The 22,918-nt window shown below is 42.7% G+C and overlaps 1 protein-coding gene across 1 annotated transcript; it reads right to left on the bottom strand.

The window, feature by feature from the left end:
* Positions 1–2,032: 2,032 nt before the first annotated feature.
* LOC119233287 (probable small intestine urate exporter) lies at positions 2,033–18,679 on the bottom strand. The gene is made up of 10 exons (XM_037495538.2): positions 18,530–18,679; positions 17,674–17,907; positions 17,500–17,587; positions 17,210–17,296; positions 13,994–14,112; positions 13,711–13,872; positions 11,246–11,378; positions 11,021–11,168; positions 10,085–10,175; positions 2,033–2,143 (listed from the first exon to the last, which is right to left on the bottom strand). The coding sequence occupies exons 1-10, from the start codon at positions 18,677–18,679 to the stop codon at positions 2,033–2,035; spliced, it is 1,323 nt and encodes a 440-aa protein (XP_037351435.1).
* Between the last annotated feature and the right edge of the window lie 4,239 nt (positions 18,680–22,918).

Here is a 22,918-nt window from a genome sequence, read left to right as displayed (position 1 = left end):
GCTCATTTCCTCACTTTACATTGGCTACTTTCCTAAAGTGTAAGCTTCTCATGGGCAGGGTATTTGTCTTATTTTATTCACTAAAACAATATACAGCACATACTAGTGTTCAATAAACAGTTGTTCAATAGATGAATGAGTTCATAGATGAGTGAATGAGTCAGAAAAGGGGAACAATGTCAGCTTGAGGACTTCCTTTTTAAACATCCATTTCTGCTTGTATCCCTAGTCATAAGAAGGGGACTGAAGCTTTACAAAATGATGCACCCATTAGTTGATCATTTAAATTCGGAGCAACGTTTTCTCTTTCCAGTTCAGATAGTATACCCATAAACAGCACCACCAAGGAAAATCAAAGAAAGGGACTTGATGCCATGAGGAATAGATTTTCTCTCTATTCCTCATCATATTCATGACTTACTGGTAGAAAACCTCAGGGAGCTCACAGAATATACTCACATGACCAGCCTAGAGATATGTCTTCACAAAAAGGCGGTTAATAATATTCTTAGGAAAAGCCCTATTTATCTGCTATATATTCTGACAATCTTAAAAGCATTTTGAAATATATTTAGTTTTCAATTTCTTAGCATCAGGATAAACCAGGCAATGCCACTGTGTAAGCTGTGCAGTTTTGTCTGATAAAAATATCTCACAAACATGGGTTCCCTGTGTAAACAGTGTTGTGCCTGGGACATTAACAGGAGTAGGTTTTCTCCACCATCTTCCAGATTCATGGCTCTGGATTTAATTACTCTGCTGTGTGTTAGATCAGATGTTTACCACATACCTGGTTACACTGCTATTAATATTAAAATCAAAGCCCATGAGTTAAAAGAACATGATTTAAAGGTATGCCATTAATGCCATTAATATAGTTACTCATTATTTTGGTTCATTTCAAAATATCCCCAATACAGAACAGTTGCACAATAGGTAAAAAGGACCTTTGCCGCAACTGTGAGCTGCTGGCATGATGCCCTGTACGAATATCTCATCCTTCAGGAAACACTTTTGCAATGTTTTCTTCAAAACTCTATTCTCCTACATAACTACAAACCAACCATCAATATCAGGTGGTTAACACAGATACATTATTCCACCTATCCCGAGGGATAGGTGAAGCAGCTCACCTTGACTTTGTTCCAGCCTTTCCCTGAAAACACTACACAGAATTGCTCAGCAGATGACAGGGCATGGGAAGAGCTTGCACATACCTTTGAACCAGCTCAGTGAAGAGAAGATGGAAAGTCTGGTTTCCTCCCTACCTCCACTTACAAAGCACTCTTAGGTAACAAAAATGTAAGTAACAAACTTACATTCTTGATTAGATTATTGAAAATACTCATTCTGATATATAATTTGTTCATCAACTCACACAGGAACATGAGATCCCCATCCTGTCTATTGAAGACAATAAAGTTGCACACAGACCATTTTCTGCAGCCAAAAGGGTGTTTCCCACTTTTTTTTAATGTAACTGACATAACATAGGCTTATCATATTATAGGTTTCAGTGCACAATTATGTAAATCAACAACTGAATAGACCACCTATCCCCACAAAAGGTCTAACTCCACCTTTATATATGGCCCCTTCACTTCTGGTTACTACTACTATGTGGTCTATGTTTTTGTTTTATTTAGTTTATTTGTTTTGGTTTCTTCATGCACCACCTGTGAGTGAAATCTTATGGTCTTTCCTTTTCTTACTGTTTCACTAAGCATATTCTCTTGGTTCATCCCTGCCTGTTGTTACATAAGGCATGGAAATTCAGCTACACCTATGTTTTCAGGCACCCAGAGTTAAATAACTAGGCTCTCCCCCACCCCTCTTGTAAATAGACAGGCAGCACTCCCAGAATACACTGCCAAGTTCCCTGACAAGATACTGGAGGCAAGTCAGTTGAGTTGGATGCTAGCCCATCACACAGGCATGGACTGGGAAGGTTCCATGAGGCAGGTGAGCACAACTAATCACCAGGATATGAGGTGTCACCAGGTGGTTGCTCAGAAATGGGTGAATGTCGACCCTATGCCCAATCTTGGACTTCGGCTCTTCCCAGGATGAGGTAGATGACCAGGCCTGCTATGTCCACAGCAGCTGCAACGAAGAAGACGTTTCTCCAGGCATGCTCAGAGTCCTGAGGTGAGAAGTACAGGTGATTATGGCCTCTAGTCTTTTCCCATTTGGCTGAGAAGGGCTCTGGCACCCTGGTGTCCTGGCCTACTGTTCCCACTTCCAGCTCTGCTCCGACACCCACGGGTTCCTGCTTGTTCCAGTGCTTTGCAGGGATGTTTCTCCTACACTGGCTTTTCCCTCTGCTAGAAGGTTGCTCCCCAAAGAGCAATTTGACTTGCTCCTCGTTTGTTCCCTTGCTTCAATGCTTCTTTTTCAATGAGTCCTTCCTTCATCATCAACCTAACATTGAAATTCACCCTTTTCCAGGCCTCTCTCCACTGCAGCTTTCCACCTTTCTTAGCACTTACTCTATCACTCACTGAATTCTCTATTTTGCTCATTCCCTCACTTTTCATTGGCTACTTTCCTAAAGCATAAGCTTCTCATGGGCAGGGTATTTGTCTTATTTTATTCACTAAAACAATATACAGCACATACTAATGTTCAATAAACAGTTGTTGAATAGATGAATGAGTTCATAGATGAGTGAATGAGTCAGAAAAGGGGGACAATGTCAGCTTGAGGATTTCCTGTTTAAACATCCCTCAGTGATAAGAAGGGGACTGAAGCTTTACAAAATGATGCACCCATTAGTTGGTCATTTAAATTCTGAGCAACGGTTTCTCTTTCCAGTTCAGATAGTATACCCATAAACAGCACCACCAAGGAAAAACAAAGAAAGGGACTTGATGCCACGAGGAATAGAATTTTCTGCTATTCTTCATCATATTCATGACTTACTGGTAGAAAACCTCAGGGAGCTCACAGAATATACTTGCGTGACCAGCCTAGAGATATGTCTTCACATAAAGGCAGTTAATAATATTCTTAGGAAAAGCCCTATTTATCTGCTATATATTCTGACCACCTTAAAAGCATTTCCCATATGGGAGGTTGTACAAATGCATAAACACCATGTACTCAACGGTGAGAGGGGTGTCTGCCTGACCATTGATGGGCCTGCCCACCCAAGCATGTTCCTGCATTTTTTTCCTTTATTTTGTCACTTGCTCAGCATCTCACAGATTTTGTAAATATTTGATAAGTTCCTTCAGAGTTAGGGTTACCCTTTCTTGATCACCTGAACATTTTAAGGCTTCAGTTGAAAAGTGCCACATCCTTGGAATGCAAATGTCCAGGCAAATCACAATAGATAACCACACTGTACATTAAAGGTGTAAGTTAAAATAAGCAATTATAAGGAAACTCCTCATCCTGGTTTATACTAAGGGACACAGCCTACAGAAACAGCTGGACTGGCCTTGATAAGAAACTGAGTCAGGAACAAAAAGCATGTTTTCTCCTGGAAAATAAAACCCTTAGTTCCCAGAATATAGGTCTCTACCTAGGCAGGATAAAGTCGAACATAGGTCCTTGTTTAACTAAATGCACAAACAATATCAAATAAAAATATTAATGGGACACCTGTCTAGAGAGTCTCTAGAAAAATCCTTGAAAATATCAAATGATTTCCTTTCCATGGAAAGTATAAAATTCTTGTGAGGCTCAGAATTTGAGAGTTTTCCCAGAGCTCTCTGGAAGCTATTTCTTGGCTTGAGTCCTCAGTGTTGATTCCTTTTTGTGTTTCACTCAATTTCCTTATATCAAAACATGGACCTCCCAACCACTATGGAGAGCTGTGTGGAGATTTCTGGACCTACTAAAATAGAGCTTCCATAGGATCCAGCAATTCCACTCCTAGGTATTTACCCAAAGGACACAGAACATCAATTCCAAAGAACACCTGCACCCCTATGTTTATAGCAGCACTGTTTACAATAGCTAAGCTTTGGAAACAGCCCAAATGCCCAAAAATAGATGACTGGATCAAGAAGATGTGGTACATATACACCATGGAATATTACTCAGCATTCAAAAAAGATAAACACATGCAATTTGCAGCAACATGGATGGCGCTGGAAGGGATCATGCTCAGCGAAATAAGCCAAAAGAAAAGAAAAATACCGGATGGTCTCACTCATAGCAGGAATGTAGAAAACTTAAATAAGGGACCAGGAAATGAATAACTATAAGAAAGTGAAAATCAAAATCAACAAAAAACTATGAACCAGAGACACTTTTTGGGGGGCAGGGGGCGGGAGGGGAGGGATTGGGGTCAGAATGGGGGGCTGCAATTTTATGGGGAATATAAAATAAAATTTATTATTTAAAAAAAAAAAGACTTGGACCTCATGTGTCTCAGAGACTTTGCCTGAACCCCAGGAGCAGACCCAAATTCAGGGCTCCAGCAAGTGACCTTGACTCTATCTGATTCCTCAGAGCTCAGACATGGTGACTGGTGACTACTGCCAGGTCATGTGACTCCAGGTTTGGTTGACAATCCCAGAGATTTTAAGGATTTTTATCCCAGATCAGACAACTCCCAGTGTGGAAATCTAGTCCCAGGATGGTCCATTGCGTGTGGTTATGGGTATTCTGTTTTAGCTGGAAAGACAAAATTTGCTAGAATATAATGACCAACTAACCGGAGCAGTCTTGACTGTCTCCACAGGAAAAGGCCAAGTGCTCCCTCTGATCCACGTGTCCATTGTGTCTATGCGAGTACAAACCCACCAGAGGATGCTGAGACTAGATGCTGTGATGACTAGGGAGCGGTCCTCCAGGGGGAGCATTTTCACACAGCTTTGTGCTCACCTGGGCGTGACATGAGGGTTGATCCTCTGCACCCTGAGCTCCTACAGTTGACTGAAGTAGTTTGTAGGTGAACTGAGACAGGTAAAGGCCAAGCCCACCCTGGGACACACCAACGAAGCCAGTCTATACCCGCACATAGATTAAAAAAGTTCAGCTAGAAATCAGCTAGGCAAGGCTGACTATGGGAAATGAGACTTCAAAACCCAATAAAGCAGGAGTGGCAGGGGATGCACCACATATCACCACCCTTGTAGGGTTTATGGGCAACATTTATGGAGGGAATAGTGGCAATTATTTCCTTGGTGCGAGGAATTAGCTAACAGAAAATTTCTTTGAAGAGGTCAAGTGGGGCACTTATAATTGTCAAATTTCTATTTCCAGATGCAGCTAGAAGATCTGCTCAAACCTAAAACAGGCTACTAGGACAGTTATTTACACTGATACCTAGAAGTTTCTACGAGAAGAAATGATAAGGTCATGTCTTTGCCATTACTGGTATTTAAAAAAGTTAAAACGAAAAGAATCTCTACTTAACAAAGCCAGAGCACAATCCACTAGCCCCTCCACTCTCATTAATGATGAACAAACAGGCGAGGCAGCGCTCCTTTATCCTCCTTCTCCAGAGGCCAGGAAGTTTGGTACCTGAATCCTTCCACACCCACCTAAAGCACCCACTGATGGACCAGGCATTATTAGACTCTGTAGGAAGTTGACCACTCTGGTAAAGAGGCAGGCACCGCCTCTGCTCTCAATACCCACTAGCATGCAGGTCTTCATAGCTGGCAAATTACCTAAAACATTCAAAGCCAGAGAAAAGAGACAGCCACTACAATTACCAAGCTGAAACCCATTCAAATGATTAAATAGATGAAGAAATCCGCCACCTCGTGGCCACAAGTGTCAACACCAGAGATCCAGAGATTTCTAAAGAGAACAAAGATCCTTCAGGTTTAAACCAGTCACATTGCCTGAGAGCCTATACCTCGAAACTACCAACAGTGTTGTCAACCTATATTTTCTCCATCAGAAAATTAAGTATCAAAGATTATAAATAAAACTAAAAAGGTCCTATTGGACTATGGTGGAGGACTATAGATGTTTTGATGTTGAATGTGATATAGTAACAATATCTGAAGGGGGAGATCCTATACCTCTAAACCACAAACAGTGGTAAAACAGATGCATCAAAAAAATAAAAAATAAAAATAGAAAACTCATACTTGCGTTATGCAAAATATCATACTGTGAGACCTTGAGGAAGATTCTGACTTAGTTCTTGAGACTAAACTTAACACTAGATTAGTACTGCTCCAAGGAACTAAAGAGAATCTGTTCACTTCTACAATCATTTTCATTAGGGGAAGTCCAAGCAGAAAGTCAAGGGATTCCCATGAGGACTCTGATCCATTCGGGAGCTCCTCTTTCTGTCTTGCATGCCATTACTTTCCCAGATACCTTTTCTCAGAGTGAGAAATCTACAAATGGTGGTCGTAACAAGGTTCTCCACAAAACAGCAGTGTCAACACTAAAATAAACTTTAACTGGAGTCCCAGTTCTGGGACATGCAAACTAGGAGAAATCATTTCCCCTCCTTGTAAAACCTCTGGGGTCTGAACTCAAGGTAGAGCTCTCCAGTGGCCCTTAGGGCTCTTATAGTCAATGGAGACTTGCCCTACTACCTAAGAACCATATCTGCAGCAACTTCTTGGTGCTGAACTACAGAAGAAGCTCTGATGGATAAACATATCATGTTTTCCTAATGCACAACACTCTGCAGAAGTGATCCCAACTTCACAGCACACATAGTGTTCCTCAGCAAACTGGTCTACTTCACATGAGCTAATCCTACTCTCCCTAAAATAATGATTCTTAGATGTACAATTGATAGCTTGAACCCAGCACTTTGCTGCCAGAGAAACTTAAGGGAGCTGAATCTCACCATAATTGCATCAGATGAATTGATTCCCTTAAATTGCAGAATAATTTGCATGAAGTTTCAGGAACTAATCCTGTCTTTGTTTGGAATACAGATGCTAATGCCTCTGAGATTCATCCAGAATCTCACTGTCATTGCTGAGGGGTCAATCTTTGAAAATACCAATTTGGCTGAGGCACATTCAGCTCAATAGGTGGAATCTGTACCAAAGGCCTCCAAGTTGGCAAAAAGCATAACAGCTGTCATATATTCAGATAGCCACTATGCTTTTGGAAGAGCCCCACAGTTTGGAATGTTGTAGAAGCAAAGAGGCTTCCTGTCTTCCCCAGGACAACCTATAAAGAACAGGAAGCAGGCCATAGATTTTTTTTTTTTAGAAACTGATTTGCTCCCTCAATCTTTGGTGAAATTGCAAACACAGGGACACATCAGGGCTTGACACCTCAGAAGCCAAAGGCAATTGACCAGCAGACTGGGCAAGTATGCCAGCAGCATTGTCCAAGTAGAGAAAGAAATGCTGCTCTTCAGTGTCTGGTTATCATTTAACAAGGTTAAAAACTAAGCCCCCACCCATGCAGGTTACTTAAAAACTAATAGACAAAGGGAATTGATAAGGTTGTTGTGGGAACCGGGCCATAAGACTGATCATTTTGACTATGGATGCAGAAGCAGGGCCAGGATACATTTTGTGTCCGATGTCAGTTCCCAAGACCAGACATCCCAGAAGTAACTTGCTCAAATCAACTCCCCACTTATGAGAAGCCCTGCGAAACAGGTTACAAAAGGGAGTCCCATGTCTTCCTACATGCACAGACCTCTCCTCTCCCACCTGCTGCTTCTCTTAGTGTCGTATTTCATTAAATCTGTTTTCTGTTCTCCCTCTGTCTTTGGTGAATCTTTCATCCCCCATGACTCTGGCCTCATCCCAATATTTCTCCCCACTGCATTGTTTCACCCTCCAACTTAAGTAATGCCCTTTCTGAACTCCAGAAAGCCACACCTGAGACAGAGATGCAGATATGGATCCAAAAGGATGGGTGATTTCTATGAGGAAGTGAGAAAAATAGGACTAGGGCTCAACCATCACTCTAGTCCAACCCACTATTGAATTATTCTCATGAATTCACCCTCTGGGCACCTGACAAGATGGTTTCTAGGGATAAATGGTATTTTTGGAATCCTTCCCTGAAAGTGTTTTCTATCAAAAGATGTATGATCTTTCCTAAATATAATGCAGGTAAGTTTCTCTAGGTCCTATGGGGCTTTTCCAATGCCCACTGGGGTATTTGCAATCTGGCAGATGGATTCATATAGATGCCACTGATGGAGAATAATAGAAAAACTGGAAAGGAGATACAAGGTCAAGAACCTAACTCACACAAGTTGGTAGGGGTAGAGGGGATGAGTGTAAGCCATTAACCCAGTTATAAAAACCAAAACCCTTAGGCATCAACGCCCAGACCCAGAGGTACAATACCCAGAAACTATCAGACTGCTATAGAGAGTGTCAGGGTCACAAGCCACCCACCCACAAATATGAGCCCCTCCCTGAAAATGATAAAACCTAACAAGCCCTGACAATGCAGCAGCAGTCCATCTGCCCACCTGTGACTATGCAGGTGCTTCCTTTCGCTAACGTTCTCCCTCTGCAGGGCAGGCCTCCTGCCTGCCCATGCCCTGTACCTGCCAGGACTTCTCTTCACTCACTACCTCAGTGGAGGCTGCTCTCCTCAGGGCCGCCTGCTTGGAACCATGCTGGCCTCTCCCAGCAAACCTGTCCATTTTGGGGCAGCTCTTCCTGCCCGCTTGTGTCTATGTAAGTGTCTTTTACTCTCTGTCCCTTTGTAACATGGTGGTGCCCAAGAAAAGGGAAGTTCCAGTTTTCCTGCTCCACCCTAAGGAGGGTGGAGCTAAAGAAAAGAGAAGAAGCTTCAGAGGAGACTGAGGAAGGAAGGAAGCAGGATGGAGAGCCAGAAGGAGCCCTGGAGGAGAAACATGGAGCAGACAGACATCTGGAGAAACTACACTGGCCTTTTGGTCGTGGACTGGGTGACACAGATGTGGGTGAGAGACCCGTGGGAGGTGACCATGGTGGGTTTTGTCTGGATTTTGATTTTGCTCTTTTCCTCCCAGACTTGTCTGGGTGTTTCTGATCCTTGTCTGTGGGTCTCCACTGGAAGGTGCTTTAGACCTGTGGCAGGCTTTGGGCCTGGCTCTGGGCCCATCCCATTTGGATGGAGTTTTACCCATGAGGGACAGGTAACTTTGGGTGCTTGAACTAGAAACTATATTCTTTGCCTTTCCTGAATTGTTTCCTATTTGTACTAAAGTTCCTTTTCATTAAAGTCCCATATGTTTTATTTTGATGCGGTGGATGGCAGAACCTATTTAGAGCAGGCAGGTTTGCGGGGTCTGGGCTGCCCCTCTCCCTGCCCCGTAAGACATTTCCCTAATAAACCTGCCCTTTAAATATAACTACCATCTCTGTCTTGTGAAAATTCACCTGGGAAACTTGCAGTGTGCTGCTGAAACAGGAGCTCTGGTGAAACCTTTCCCAGAGTGAACCCAAGGACCCCGCACTCCAAACCCACAGACTCCAAACACAACATCACCACCATCACGAGGTTGCCAGTCTGCCTAAATTGGGATTTGTCAACTCTCACTGAAGAGAAAATTTCTATACAGGAGGGTCAAGGTAGCAAGTAGATGAAACTTTTTTGGATCACATCATTCCAGGGTTTCTGCTGGATTACAGAGTGATCATGGACTACACTTCAGTGGACAAATGACTAAGGGAACTACTAAGGTGTGACTTACTTTTCAGCATTTCATTGTGCATCTCATCCCAATTCCTTAGGATTGGTGGAAGGAATGAGTGGAATCCTCAGAACCCATGTGCACAATTGACAGATGCTTATACCACAGATGCTCTGCAATAGCCAGGCCAAAGACCCTCTTATCAAGTCACTCTACATCTCATCAAGGAACTGGTGGAGAAGGGACATAAAATGCCAAGAGATAAACTAATTCTTTAAAGGAAATTGTCGTCAAAAAAAAGGTCAAGACTCTTTCTAGAAAATTTGCTGAGTAGCATGAGAAATGCATCTTCTAAAATCTCAGAAAGCATCAACTCATAAAACTGTGCATTCTCCTGCATTCCACACCAAACCATGGCAGCTTCCCCTTACACACTTGTGTTTCACAAACTGTGAAAGCCACATTGAGGAGGGAATGAAAATACTCTAAGTCTGACTTCTACTGGGTGACAATGCAGATTTGGCCTATGAATATTTCATGAGAACATTTTCTCACCTGATTTATGAAATAGCCAGTGATGGTAGTCGAGATGGCTCCAGCTAAGGAGGAAAATACTTCCGATAGTCCCCTGAGAAAGGCACTATACCTGGGAGACAGAAACAGAGGCAGAGAGAACATTCACTGGAAATAAAAGATTAATCCCAGCTCATCTGTCACAACTCTGTGTTTACCACTGAGGACGCCTGGGGCAGTGCTGACTTTGGACCAAACCTGAATGAAATGTCCTGATGGGAATAGTAGGATCCTGCGCTTACTTGGAGACTTCCAGGGGGTCACCTGTACTAACTTCTCACACTTTTTATACAAAATATACAGATTAGGGCCCTGTAGCTGGTTTATGTTCTTTGGACTGTGCTATGGAGCCTGATCTTCTAGAATCCAGGTTTGGTGTATAAAATATCTCTCTCCTAGAATATAAAAGACCTCTCATTAAAAAACATGGCTCCCCTGAGAAAAGGTATTTCTCACAAATATTGCTGCATTATTGAGGATGAGTGTGTTTTCTTTACTGTGAAATGTCTCTGGCAGCTATAGGGTAAAGTTCATTGACCTCTGATATTGACCTATATCAAGATAAATGTTCCTCTTGCTGTCCCCACCCTTTGCCTGCAATCACTTTACATGAGCTAGGCTTGTGGCGTTTCCAAGTCCTTTCAGGGACCCACCCTATGTGACAGTTGATGCCCCATGGAGGGATATCGCTGGGAGTCTCCGCTCACTGGGCTGTTCTGTGGCCACTGTCTACTCCTGTTTTCACTTTAAAAACTAAGTTTGATATAGTAGAGCATCTTTGGGTGTTTCAAGGAATTATAGTACTGACAATTTCCGTGACAGGTCTCATGTGTCACTCATATTTGATCTATATGTCGGAGCAGGGTTATGCCGATGGACCTGCACTGAGTTTCTATGAGGATAACGCAGAGTCCCTACCGAGGAGCAATATCCACCATGTTGAGAAGAACTCCTAGTTCACACAAGTTGCGGAAGATGGGAGACACTACCAAGATGGCAAGGGTGGTGATTTGGCTGGATCTCACCCAGGGCAGGAGCAGGTGGAGTCCACATGGGACAAGAACCCCTGGCAGGAGGACAAACAGTGAACAGGAGGCCCCCTGCGCGCCCCCCACATACCCTTCCATTCACCTCCATTCTTACCTAAGGCAGTAAAGAGTTTCCTGATGGTGTTGAGTCTATGGATATTTCTGGAGTGGAGAAAACCAGCGAGTTGACCTCCAAGGATAAAGGTGGGAAAGGCAACACATACCGGCAGAGCTGACATGACCCCACTCTGGGAAGGAGATGAGTGAGGGACAAGTCATCACCCCTCACTATGACTCAGACAGAGCTGTGGGGAGATTCTCTAGATCTGGGGTTATTCATTACATGCTCATCCCTCTAACACAAATTCCACATTACTGGTGTGAGTCAACATAATAATAGTGCTTGTGGATCAAGTTTCATAAAATTCAATTTGAGGGGTAAAAAACCACTAATTCTTCCTGTATATATAAAGTTTCCCTGGAAAAAAGATATTTAAAAGAAGAAAATTTGTTACAAAAATAGGCTAATAATTATGAACACACAATTAGCAGAGAGGGAAAAATGTGTATGTAAGGACTGTGTTAAAATGGTTTAGAGAAAAATATTCATGTCTGTAGGCTTGGATTCTCAAAAGGCACAATGGGAAAAATTCTGAGAAACTCTTAAAAACTGTATGTGTGGAGTGGGCTGGGAGAACAGGGGAGATTGGGAACAGGAAGACAGCAAGATGTTCCAACTGCCTTTTTATATTTTAAAAGAGATTTTAAAATGGGGAACCCTGTAATTATCAATTCAGCTTCTATTTTAAATGACCAATAAAGAGAATAAGGACAGAGGACCACTCTTTGGTTTACATAATCCAGACAATGAGCATGTCACTCTGATCTGGTCCAAGCTGTTCATTTAATGGATGAGTAAACCGAGACCATCGAGGTCACGTGACTTAGTGAGAAATTACCCTGAGAGCAACGAGTTCAGGTCTCTTGACTTCCCGTGCTGGGAGGGCACTGAGTTCTCAACTCTCTTTCCAACCACTCCCATCAGGTCCTCCTCAGCCTTGGTGTCTGAGGGTGAGAGCCCACGTAGCCTCACTCCAGAGACAGATCATCCCCAACAGCAGCTGTAGGACGTCCCTCTCTCATTCTGATGCCCTAGCTCTCTAGATGTCTTGTTTTCTCACTCCCTGGCCTGTGTTCTGTTTTTCATCTGCTTCTGGTCCTCCTACCCCATCTTTGGACTTACTGATCTCAGCACACCAGCCTCCTTGTGTGCAGGAGCCCCAGGCTCTGACCTCTGCTAAGAGGCTAGATCTCTGTTATCTCTTTCCATGTTTCACCAGGGAGCCCAGTCACCCTGGGGACACTGCTTTTGATTCCAAAGGGTGAGAAAAGCAATAATTCAATGACCATGTGAATATACCTCTCAGTGAGATCTATACCCTCCTTCCCAGTATTAGAATATCCATTTAGCAAGAATTGAAAAGCTCCTGTCAGCCAATCAACAATCTGTTCATTGAGTGGAAAATCAGAGAGCACCACACATATGTGCACTTAGTCTATATATGTTAAAATTGAGAGAAATGTTTTTTCTTAAAAAATTCCTATTATTTGGGCCTCCCTTGGTGACACAGGCAGTTGAGTGCTGCGCTGTGAAGCTGTCCGCAGCCTCTGCAGTGCCAATTTGATCCAGGCCCGCCAGCGAGGGTCCCACATGGTGCAGTAGACCTCTCCTGTCATGCCCACTGCTCCTCTCAGCAGCGTATTTTGTCAGTCTGCCTGTTCTGTTCCCCACAATTTCTGGTGAATCCTCTCACCTTCCCGTGCATCTGGCCTATACCCCAGTTCTTGTACAAAAATAAATAAATCTCTTTTTTTCCCCCAAAAGATTTATTTATTTATTTATTTATACAAGCACTGGGTAGAGTCAGAAGCGTGGGAGGGTGAGAGAATTCACCAGAGCTGGATCAGGGAACAGAACAGGCAGAAGGACCGAAGCACACTGCTGAGGGGAGCAGCGGAAGGCAGGAGAGGTCTGAGCGCCATGTGGGACTCTCACTGGTGGCCAGGGATCGAACCAGCACTGCAGAGGCTGCGTGCAGCTTCGCAACCCAGCGATCAACCGCTGTGCCACCAGGGAGGCCAAATAAAGAAATCTTTAAATAAAATTCCTACTGTTTTTTGTATAACAACTATCATGTCTTACTTTCAGTGTGTTTCTGATTCCTATGTCACAAACTTCTTAAAGATAAACACAATTTTATTAAACTTTGTTGCTTACATGCAACAGAGTGCTTTCACTGGAGTTATTGTTCAGAATAAATGTAATGTTTTTGCTTAGGCCTCTTAAAAAGTGTGGCATTCTCTGCATGTGTGTCCTAGAGCCATTCCACTCTCTTCCCATTAAAAGAAGATTTCTTTTCAGTGACGCAAAGTCTCCAAACAAACACTCAAGTGAACCAGGTTGCATTTTCTCCCTGACCATCCTGGGCATAATCCTTGAATTTTGAACCAAACAAAAGACAGAAAATTTTATAAAGAAGCATTTAACAGAGGAACAGAATGAACTTCCTCTGTACTTACATTTCTGAAGTTAGCTTCAAGTACAGTGTTGAAGTATGTTGGTGTGTATGTTATTATAATATAATTACGCCAGTATATAGAAAATGCAGACACTAAAATGGCCCAGAGTGGCAGGGATTTAATCATAGCCTTAATGGGAACAGACCAGCCTGGAGATCTGCCCTAGAAGAAAGCAGAAGATAATGCCCCCTCTATTAGAAGCCAGGAGCTTTGCTCCACTGCACATCTCACCTCTAACACATACAGACAGACATGGAGATAACAGAGGAGTTGCTTAGTGCACCTGTTCAGCCAGGGAAGCCATGATGTATTCCTTCTCACCAGTGCTCATAAACGGATGATTCACAGGGTCCTCATAGACAAGAAGAAACCAGAGCAAAGAAGAGGCACAGCCTATTACACCTGGGAGAAGAGGGTTCAGTTAATACTGTCAATTTGACTTTGACCTGGGGTGCATCCTGTGGTCCACAGTGACTGACCCCAGTCCTCATCCTTAGTCTAGCATGCACCTATCGCTGGAGGAGAGGACTTTCCCAGCACTTGATTTTGGCCTTGGTCACACATATAACTTGCTCGTCCATGCTTTAAGAACCACAATATTGTTTCCAATTTTCTTCTAAGGTCTTAGCCATTGTCATAGGAGGAACATGGTCCAAATTACCCATTGTCAAATACCCAAGGCAGATACAAGACACAGAGAATGGAGCTGCACAAAAGGGGAGAACAAATGATTTCTTTTGAAGCAGAGTTGGGGCAGTTTTGAAATGCACCATTGCTAGAAATACTAGTGAGCTTACCTTGCTTGCTACAAACCTTCTCACATGGAAGTACTGGAAGAATTCTTCTCCTGCAAAGTTTTGCAATACTTCTGCAAAGTTCCTTCCATCATTTAGTCCTTCCAAAAGCACTACCTCTAGCACTGAAGACTAAGCAGCAGGCATATGTGCAAGTGATTACCCGGGAAATTTGTAAATTTGAAATTCATCTTCAACAGATGGATTTTCCCTAATACAAACATTATCTGGAATTTGCCAACACAGGATTATTGGTATGCTCTGAAAACAAAATTCATCTAAAAAGTCCCTTCTTAGGTCATTAAGAATATCTCAAGAGCTCTCTTTACTTGCTTGGTTGTGAATGACACATCCTTCACAAACACAGAGCAACCCATAAACACCAAGATTTTGTTAAGATTTTGAGAGTTTAGGAAGGCAAAGCACAGTTTTCTCAACAAGAAACTTAAAATTAAGTATGGAGGGATAGACGTGAAAATTAGCACTGGTGAAATTTAGCACATTGATAATGTAGGATGTTAATAGATTCCGTGGGTATTTAGTGAGTTCCTGTCTTAAACATGCTATTGCTCTTTCTCAAATCATGAGCCCAGCATCCTCTCCCATTGCTTGAATATTTTTTTAGCCCATTCTTTTTGAAATTTCTAGGACAGAACACTGGTAGATTCATGTGCCATAGTGATCACACTTAACATATTTTCTTCTAAAAACCATGACCTGATAAATAAAAACCACGAAGTAAGAGCACCATCCTCTAATGAAAACGCCAATAGACTGAACCTCCAGGTCCCACCAGATGAGGCAGGTTGCACATGGGATTTAAAAGAACATTGTAAAAATACATAACCTCAAACATTAGTCAAAGCAGATGGACTGTTCCATCCATGACTGAGTATGGACAATATTGCAAAGTAGTAGACCACTGCCACTGGAATACTCAGTGTGACTTTGAAAATTTCTGTCTCTGTGTAGTTCACCCACTCCTGAGCCTCACGTGGTCTGCCCTGCTCTGCCTCCTGTATTGGCTGATTCTCTACTCCACTCAGTTCTTTTACCTATGATCATGTCTCATTCCCACACTTTCCTGGTTGAGTAATATTAAGAGAATGTTAAAACAAGTATGAAATAAGTAAGCCTGGCTAAAACTATATTCCTACCAAGATAACCTGTTCAATAGCTTATGAAGCAACCCAGGTGGCCTCCTTCTTTGGGTTGAATTTAGAAACTGAAGAGAATGTGATGATGTCTCTAAAGTCATCCGGCTATTTTAGCTACATGCTCGAGTTCCCTGAACTTAAATGTGATTTGTAGTCTCTCATGATGAGGTCTGACATTAGCCACTTCTGTGGGTCTGCTAGAATGAAAGACTGCGTAAGCTGCCGTGTGGGCTAGGCAGCTCAGCCTTATGTGCACAAAGCCCATTAGGCCCAACCAATCCATTCACTCCTGACCCTGCAGAGGCATGTGGGTAAGTAATTTTCAGGCTTTTCTGCCCTGCACCATTAGGATTGCATGCCTGATGGGGGCACCTGCTTTTTGTTACTTTGTTATTTTTGTTATATTGTTTACTCTTGTGAGTAATGACTGCAGTATTGATATGTTCGCCAAGAGAAGCAGAGGCAAGAGAGAGAACAAGAGAAAGAGTGAAGATTCACCAAGGGCTGGGAGGCCTGCCAGCTTCCTGACACACCCAACACCACCCGGCACCCCTGCCTGCCGTGTACCTGGTTGCTGCACTGCATGTAAAAGCTCAGGAAAAGCCTGAGGTAGCCACCAAGGGCTCCAGGACTCTCATTTACCTGGTCTGCTCCCGATTATAGAAAACCTACACTGTGCCATCCTGGCATTACAGGCGCCTCTTAATTTAAGCAAGAGCTGATGCATAAACTCCTGTGACAATGAGCATATGTCACCAGGCAGGACCGGGAATGCTTGGGGAGCTGCTGACTGGTATATAACTTTGCGCCCAGAAAGACATCAGCGGAATGCCTTGTTAACAAGATGGGTACCAGAAGCCAAGGTCAGAAAGTTTGATTTTGGTCTCTAACTTTGGGCCAGAAAACTGGGCTGTAAATCTGAATTGGGTTCGCAGAATCCTCTCTCCTAAAGTGCAGTTAACCTAAACATGCATTCCTTCTTCCTGGCTTTTTTCTCTTTGTCCTCCGGCCATGAGTAATACTCTGCATAATCACTCCCTCCATAAAAAGGCAAGGTTCTGCCTTCTTCGTAGCATCTTGCTAGAACAGTTTGCTCCATGACTCCCGTTTCTTTGTCAGTGTGGTGATGCCTTGCTGCAACAAACTTCAGTTAAAAAAATATCTATACGGGTCCTCCCTGGTGGCGCAAGGGGTTAAGACTCAACCTGTGAAGCAATCAGCAGCCTCTGCAGCATCAGTTCGATTTGCTGGCCCTCGGGGATCTACCTACGTGGTGCAGCAGATCTCTCCTGACTGGCCTGCTGCTCCCCTCAGCAGTGAACTTCGGTCAATCTGCCTGTTTTGCTCCCTGCCCTGTCTCTGGTGAATCCTCTCATCCCCCACACCTATGGGCTATACCCTAGCTCTTCTCTCCATAAAGAAATAAATCTTTAAAAAAAATCCAAATCCGTTAGGATTTGGCAAACCATAGATGACTTGGATCAAGAAAGCACACCCAGCATTCTCTGTCCTAAACCAAAATTCTGAGGTGGAGGAGCACAAACTCACCAAAGATATAGAAGACATAAGGCCATCCTATGGTGTCACAGAGGAGGCCTCCGACAGAGAGGATGACGATGCTTCCCAGTAATGTTCCTACAGAAGAAGTCAGGGTATTTCACATGAGGGCGTCAGGCTTGGGACTCTCTATGCCTCCTACAGTTGAAACTCAACCAAGATGAGTTCCCAGCTTTAGTAATAAAAGCCGAAATCCAGACAACCTGCTGTCACTTCCTGCTCCTCCACTCAGCAGCTGTCTGGTGATGCAGCATAGAGCTGACAATTAGGGTGCCAGTTACCTGATCGAGCAATGGCGATGAGCTGACTCCTTTCCACTGGGGGAGCCCATTTGACCCAAATTGAAAACTGACCTGTTAATACCATGGTCTGTAAAATAAAAATAAAAGTTTCCTTCTTAGTATCTGAGGTCACGTTGGAACCCATGATCTACTCACAGTTAAAAATCTTGGTACCTGGGCTATGCCTTGGACAACCCGAAGGACAACGAGCAAGGTCACCCCAGTATCAGCTGCCAGTGGACAGAAGAGGGTCAGGACTGAGGAAATGACCAAGCCAGCACCAACCACGTACTTGGCTCCAAATATTCCAGCCACATAGCCACTAGGGATTGGCGCCAAGATTGTGCCATAGTTGAGTGCGCTGAGGATGATTCCCTGGATCTCAGGATTCCAGTCATACACAGGGGCCTAGATGAAGACAGCACACTACTGCACTACTGTTAATCTTTGGACTAAGAGGCAGAAAATGGTAATAACTGGCAGTTTCTTTTCCTTACTCTCAATTCCTCTAATCCAACAATTCTATCAAGCAGAGAGAGAGAGAGAGAGAGAGAGAGAGAGAGAGGAGAGAGAGAGAGAGAAGTGGAGAGAGAGAGAGAGAAGAGAGAGAGAGAGAGAGAGAGAGAGAGAGAAATTCAACCTAATCTTTCCCCGTTCACAATTTCCCTGCCTCCCCAGATAACTTACCAATTAAAATCAGAGCCTAAAAAGAAAGAATCCTATAAATGAGCAGCATCTCCAAGATAATAAAAATAAGGTGAAAAAAGTGGAGAGTATTTAAATCTGTGAAACTTCTATGTAGATATCTTCACCATTTTAGGGGAAGAATTTATGTGCACTGAATGACAGAATCAGTTTCCTTCATTCTAGGTGAATCCATGCTAACACATAGACATTAAATAGGGATATAAGCTCCCTAGATATTTTGTTCTATATAATTCCTGGAACATATTAGATACTCAATAAATAAGCTTCTTCTTTTTAAAACCATTTGAATTGAAGAAACAGTCCACAGTCTCATTCAACTTACCACTGCCTTGAGTTCCTGTGGAGTTTCATTCCTGCTGTCTGGGGCGTCAGTAGGAGGCACGTCTGTGGAGGCATTGGGTTGGCTGGGCCGGGCTGTGTTGTTCACCATAGCTGGCATGGCGATGCTAAAATTCATTTGTTGTGTGAACATTGAAAAGTTACAGAGAAGCATGATGAAGGCCAGCCCATATCGGGCTGAGCAACAGCCTGAGTGGGGAAAGCACAGAAAGTCAATAAGAAGCTGCTTTATTTTGCACCCTCCATGCTGCAATGGTGTTGTTGCAGGATCACCTCATTTCCAACATTGCCTTCCCAAGTTTCCTACCTGAGAGGCTGGGATGTAGGTGATGCCATTTATGAGCAGGGAACATAGTATTTTGGGGGCTGGGTGATGAGACTTTAATGGTGGGTGAGGTAGAGAATAGAAGCACATCAACATCATCTTTAAATTTTTAGCTAGCCTTGCACAAAATGTGCCAGTGTTGCATGAGAGCCCTGTGGTGATCCCAGAGTTGTGTGCAGATAGAGATGGACAGGAGCTGAAGGGTTGATTGCATTGTCCTGTCCTCATGGCTTGTGGGTGCTGCACATTCTGGCTTCTGCCACGGAGCAATGCAGGTGGAGTGGCCAGTATTGTTTCCTGTTGTGTAAGGACACTCTTGGTAGGAGTTAACAGCCAGACCCCAATGTGAGTTTGTTTCTGGGAGCCTTTATTTGAGACTCTCCCATTCCCCAAGCACAAAAATTTACAGTGAAATTTGGATCTCCCCCATATTCATTGGGCAGAATAATCTAAGAAGGATCACTACATTTAAACTTTGCCTTCTCTGCGCCAAGAACCAGGATGATGCCCCTTGCATTCACGTCTGTTTCTCTCCCAAGGCAGAATTTTACAATTATCTCCACTGAAGTCCAAATGTTTAAAGTGTCTATGGCTGTTTTCATAAATAAGTCCTTTTCTTAACCATTTTGATTTGTTTTATCCTTTGGATTTAGATAGGAATAAAAAGCTGCCACCACGCACATACCCTTATGTGCAACCAATGGGAAAAATGGTTGTGTTTTTGCCCTTTGTAGCATTTATGTTATTTTCTGGTAATTTTATTCATTGGCATTCTTAAAAAATGGAAATAGGAAGGTTGAGAGGGGGCACACCTGCCATGTCAGAGTCACTGAGACTGATTTTCAATGACTCCAACTGCTGGTTGTGGATGGGATTGGTACCTTTATGCGGCAAGCTATCTTTTTCCTGTATTTCATTTTTGACGCAAATGCATGAGTTTTATCAAAAATATTTTTATCCTGATGTCAGACATTTGGACCCTCCAATTTAATTTTCTTCTGTGTGTTTTTGGGCAAAGTCACTGAGTTCTCATGGCTTCATTTTTCATCCTTCAAATGGGGTTAAAGATAGAACTTTCTCAAAGCAGTTCAGTGAGTATTAAATAAGTTCATAGGACTTCATTATAATTATTAACTGATGATATGAAACTACCTTTACATTTTAGAATGAACTCTTAATAATACGTTTTAATGAAAACACAGGATTTATTTTGCAAATACATTAACAAAAATGTCACATTATTATTTATAAAAGCTTAAGATGTAGTTTGTGCATGCATGTATGTTTTTTGGCCAGGTAGCTTTGTAAAGAGAGGGAGTTTTTGACTGCTCAGTAATATTCCATTGTGTATATGTACCCCATCTTCTTGATCCAGTCATCTATTTTTGGGCATTTGGATTGTTTCCATAGCTGAGCTATTGTAAATAGTGCTGCTATAAACATAGGGGTGCAGGTGCCCCTTGGAGTTGATTAATTAATTAATTAATTTCTGTGTCCTCTGGGTAAATACCTAGGAGTGGAATTGCTGGATCATATGGAAGCTCTATCTTTAGTAGGTTGAGGAATCTCCACACAGCTCTCCATAGTGGTTGGAACAGTTTGCACTCCCACCAGCAATGCAGGAGAGTTCCTTTTTCTCCGCATCCTCACCTATATTTGTTGTTGCTAGTTTTTTAATATGTGCCATTTTCATTGGTGTAATATGGTATATCATTGCAGTTTTGATTTGCATTTCCCTGGTTACAAGTGATGTTGCACATTTTTTCATATGTCTGTTGGCCATTTGCGTTTCCTCTTTGGAGAAGTTTCTTTTTAGCTCTTCTGCCCGTTTTTGGACTGGATTATTTACTTTGTTTTTGTTGAGTCTCATCAGCTCTGTAGATTTTTGTGATCAGTCCTTTAGCCATCTTACTTTTCCTAGTAAGTCTTATTCAAAGAAGCTTCACACTTACGGAACTAGTGCAAGTCTCTACACTGCACATTCACTTTCTGCTATTACTACAATTTGGCGTAAGTTGGTACACTTGTCACAACGAATGAACTTACACAAACTCATGCCACACTTCATCTTCAGACATCGTCACATCTTAGGTGTGTGTCTTCCTTCTGTCCCTCAGCACCATTCAGGTCACCAGAGCATATTTCATTGTCATGTCACCTTTGGGCTACTTTTGCCTACAAGTTTTTCAGACCTTCTTCATGTTGGTGAGCTTGACCACTTAGAAGAGTACCAGTGAGGTATTGTGTGGAATTTCTGTTACTTGGCATTTCTCACTGTTTTTCACGGTTAAACTGAGCTTACATGTTATCAAGAAGAAGAATATAGAAGGGTACTGATGCTCTCCCATCAGAGCATATTAAGTTTGAGTGTTAGCACCATGATTCATATTGTTGCCATGGAGTTTGATGACCTGTTTTGCAGTAGAATTTTTCAGGTCTCTCTACTATGAAGCGCCTTCTTTTTCCTCCCTTTCCACACTGTGTCCCGGGAAAAGCCACATGTACAGACCTCACTCAAGTGGAGAAGAGCTAAACTCCAACATCTTTAAGTGTGAAGATCCATAAATTATTTGGATTTCTTTTGCACAAGATAAATAAGCATTTTCTGTTCCTTAAAAATCTTACCAACGTTTTCTAGTGAATATAATAGAACATGATTTTTCTGTTTTAAACAGGATAACTTTATGACAACTCCCTCTGATCTTAAATGGTTTTTTTTTTTTAAAGTTTTATTTATTTATTTATTTATTTTAAAGATTTATTTATTTGTTTGTTTGTTTATACAAGCACTGGGCACAGTCAGAAGCGCGGGAGGGTGAGAGAATTCACCAGAGCCAGAGCAGGGAGCAGAGCAGGCAGAAGGACGGAAGTCCACTGCTGAGGGGAGCAGCGGGCGTCAGGAGAGGTCTGCGCGCCATGTGGGACCCTCCTCTGGTGGCCGGGGAGCAGCCGGGGATCGAACCGGCGCCGCAGAGGCTGCGGGAAGCTTCGCAACCCAGCGCTCAACCGCTGCGCCACCGGGGAGGCCCTTAAATGGTTTTTTGATGATGACATTTTTCTTTAAAAAAGTTTGTTGTATTTGCATCAAAAATTCTGAAATTTACCTATTCCCCATAATTTGCATGAATTTTGAATTCTTCAGTCTCTCTTTCCCTCATGATTGCTGATGTTCAATCTCTGCAGATCAATTGAGGAATAGATTGCTAGCGTTATTGGCATGAATGCCAATATCATTGTCAAAGTATCAATTCCCACATGCATTTTTCATTTCAATGTCATTCATATGTTTCATTTTTTCCACATTAATACTGTCTATTTTGCTGTTTCACATACTATAATTTCCTTGAAATTATAGACTCTGCTATTGCATGTTTAAGCAAGAGTTTCTCTATGACATAGTATAGCAAAAACTGTAAGTTGTAATATGGATGAGAGGAGGAGGAAAAGCAACCCTCTGTGCTGCTGTAGAGGGAAAGTGGTTCTCTGAGCAGACCTGAATCAAACATGAGCAGGGAGATCTAAAGGGATGTCCTCAGGGACTTAGAAGCAGAAAGACCAAGACCGGTTTCCTATTTTTTTGGTCTTTTTTTTTTTTTTAAGATTTATTTATTTATTTATACAAGCACTGGTCAGTCAGAGGCACGGGAGGGTGAGAGAATTCACTAGAGCCAGAGTGGTGAGTAGAACAGGCAGACTGATGAAATACATTGCTGAGGGGAGCAGCGGGCGGCAGGAGAGGTCTGCGCGCAACGCGGGACCCTCGCCCTGTGGCGGGGGATCCAACTGGTGCTGCAGAGGCTGCGCCAGTGCTCAACCGCTGTGCCATCGGGGAGGCCCTGGTTTCCTATTTTCTCCCAGACCATCTACTCTGTGATTTTTCCTTCATCTATAAATAATGACTTATCTACCTGTTCTCTGTAATGTCCAAAGTTCTCTTAATACATTAAATAATTATCAACAAATTGGTTTTCATTTGTGTAGAGTTCTTGACTGTTGGGAATAGCAAAAAGATACAGTATTTGTCAAGAAAAGAAAGTGATATAGACC

Source organism: Talpa occidentalis, unplaced genomic scaffold, assembly GCF_014898055.3.
Source record: "Talpa occidentalis isolate TD23 unplaced genomic scaffold, MPIMG_talOcc4v2.1 talOcc4.718, whole genome shotgun sequence".
In the NCBI taxonomy this organism is placed as follows: Eukaryota; Metazoa; Chordata; class Mammalia; order Eulipotyphla; family Talpidae; genus Talpa; species Talpa occidentalis.
Note: the sequence above shows the minus strand (reverse complement) of the source record. Positions and strands in the feature narration are given on the sequence as shown.

What these genes read in the sequence shown, in the direction of transcription:
- LOC119233287 (XM_037495538.2), bottom strand. Translation starts at nt 18,679, where the DNA reads ATGTTCACACAACAAATGAATTTTAGCATCGCCATGCCAGCTATGGTG. An exon ending in CATCGCCATTGCTCGATCAG is followed by an intron (nt 17,297 to 17,499) that starts GTAACTGGCACC and finishes CTTCTTCTGTAG; the next exon opens with GAACATTACTGGGAAGCATC. An exon ending in CTGGCTATTTCATAAATCAG is followed by an intron (nt 2,144 to 10,084) that starts GTGAGAAAATGT and finishes TTCTCACCTCAG; the next exon opens with GACTCTGAGCATGCCTGGAG.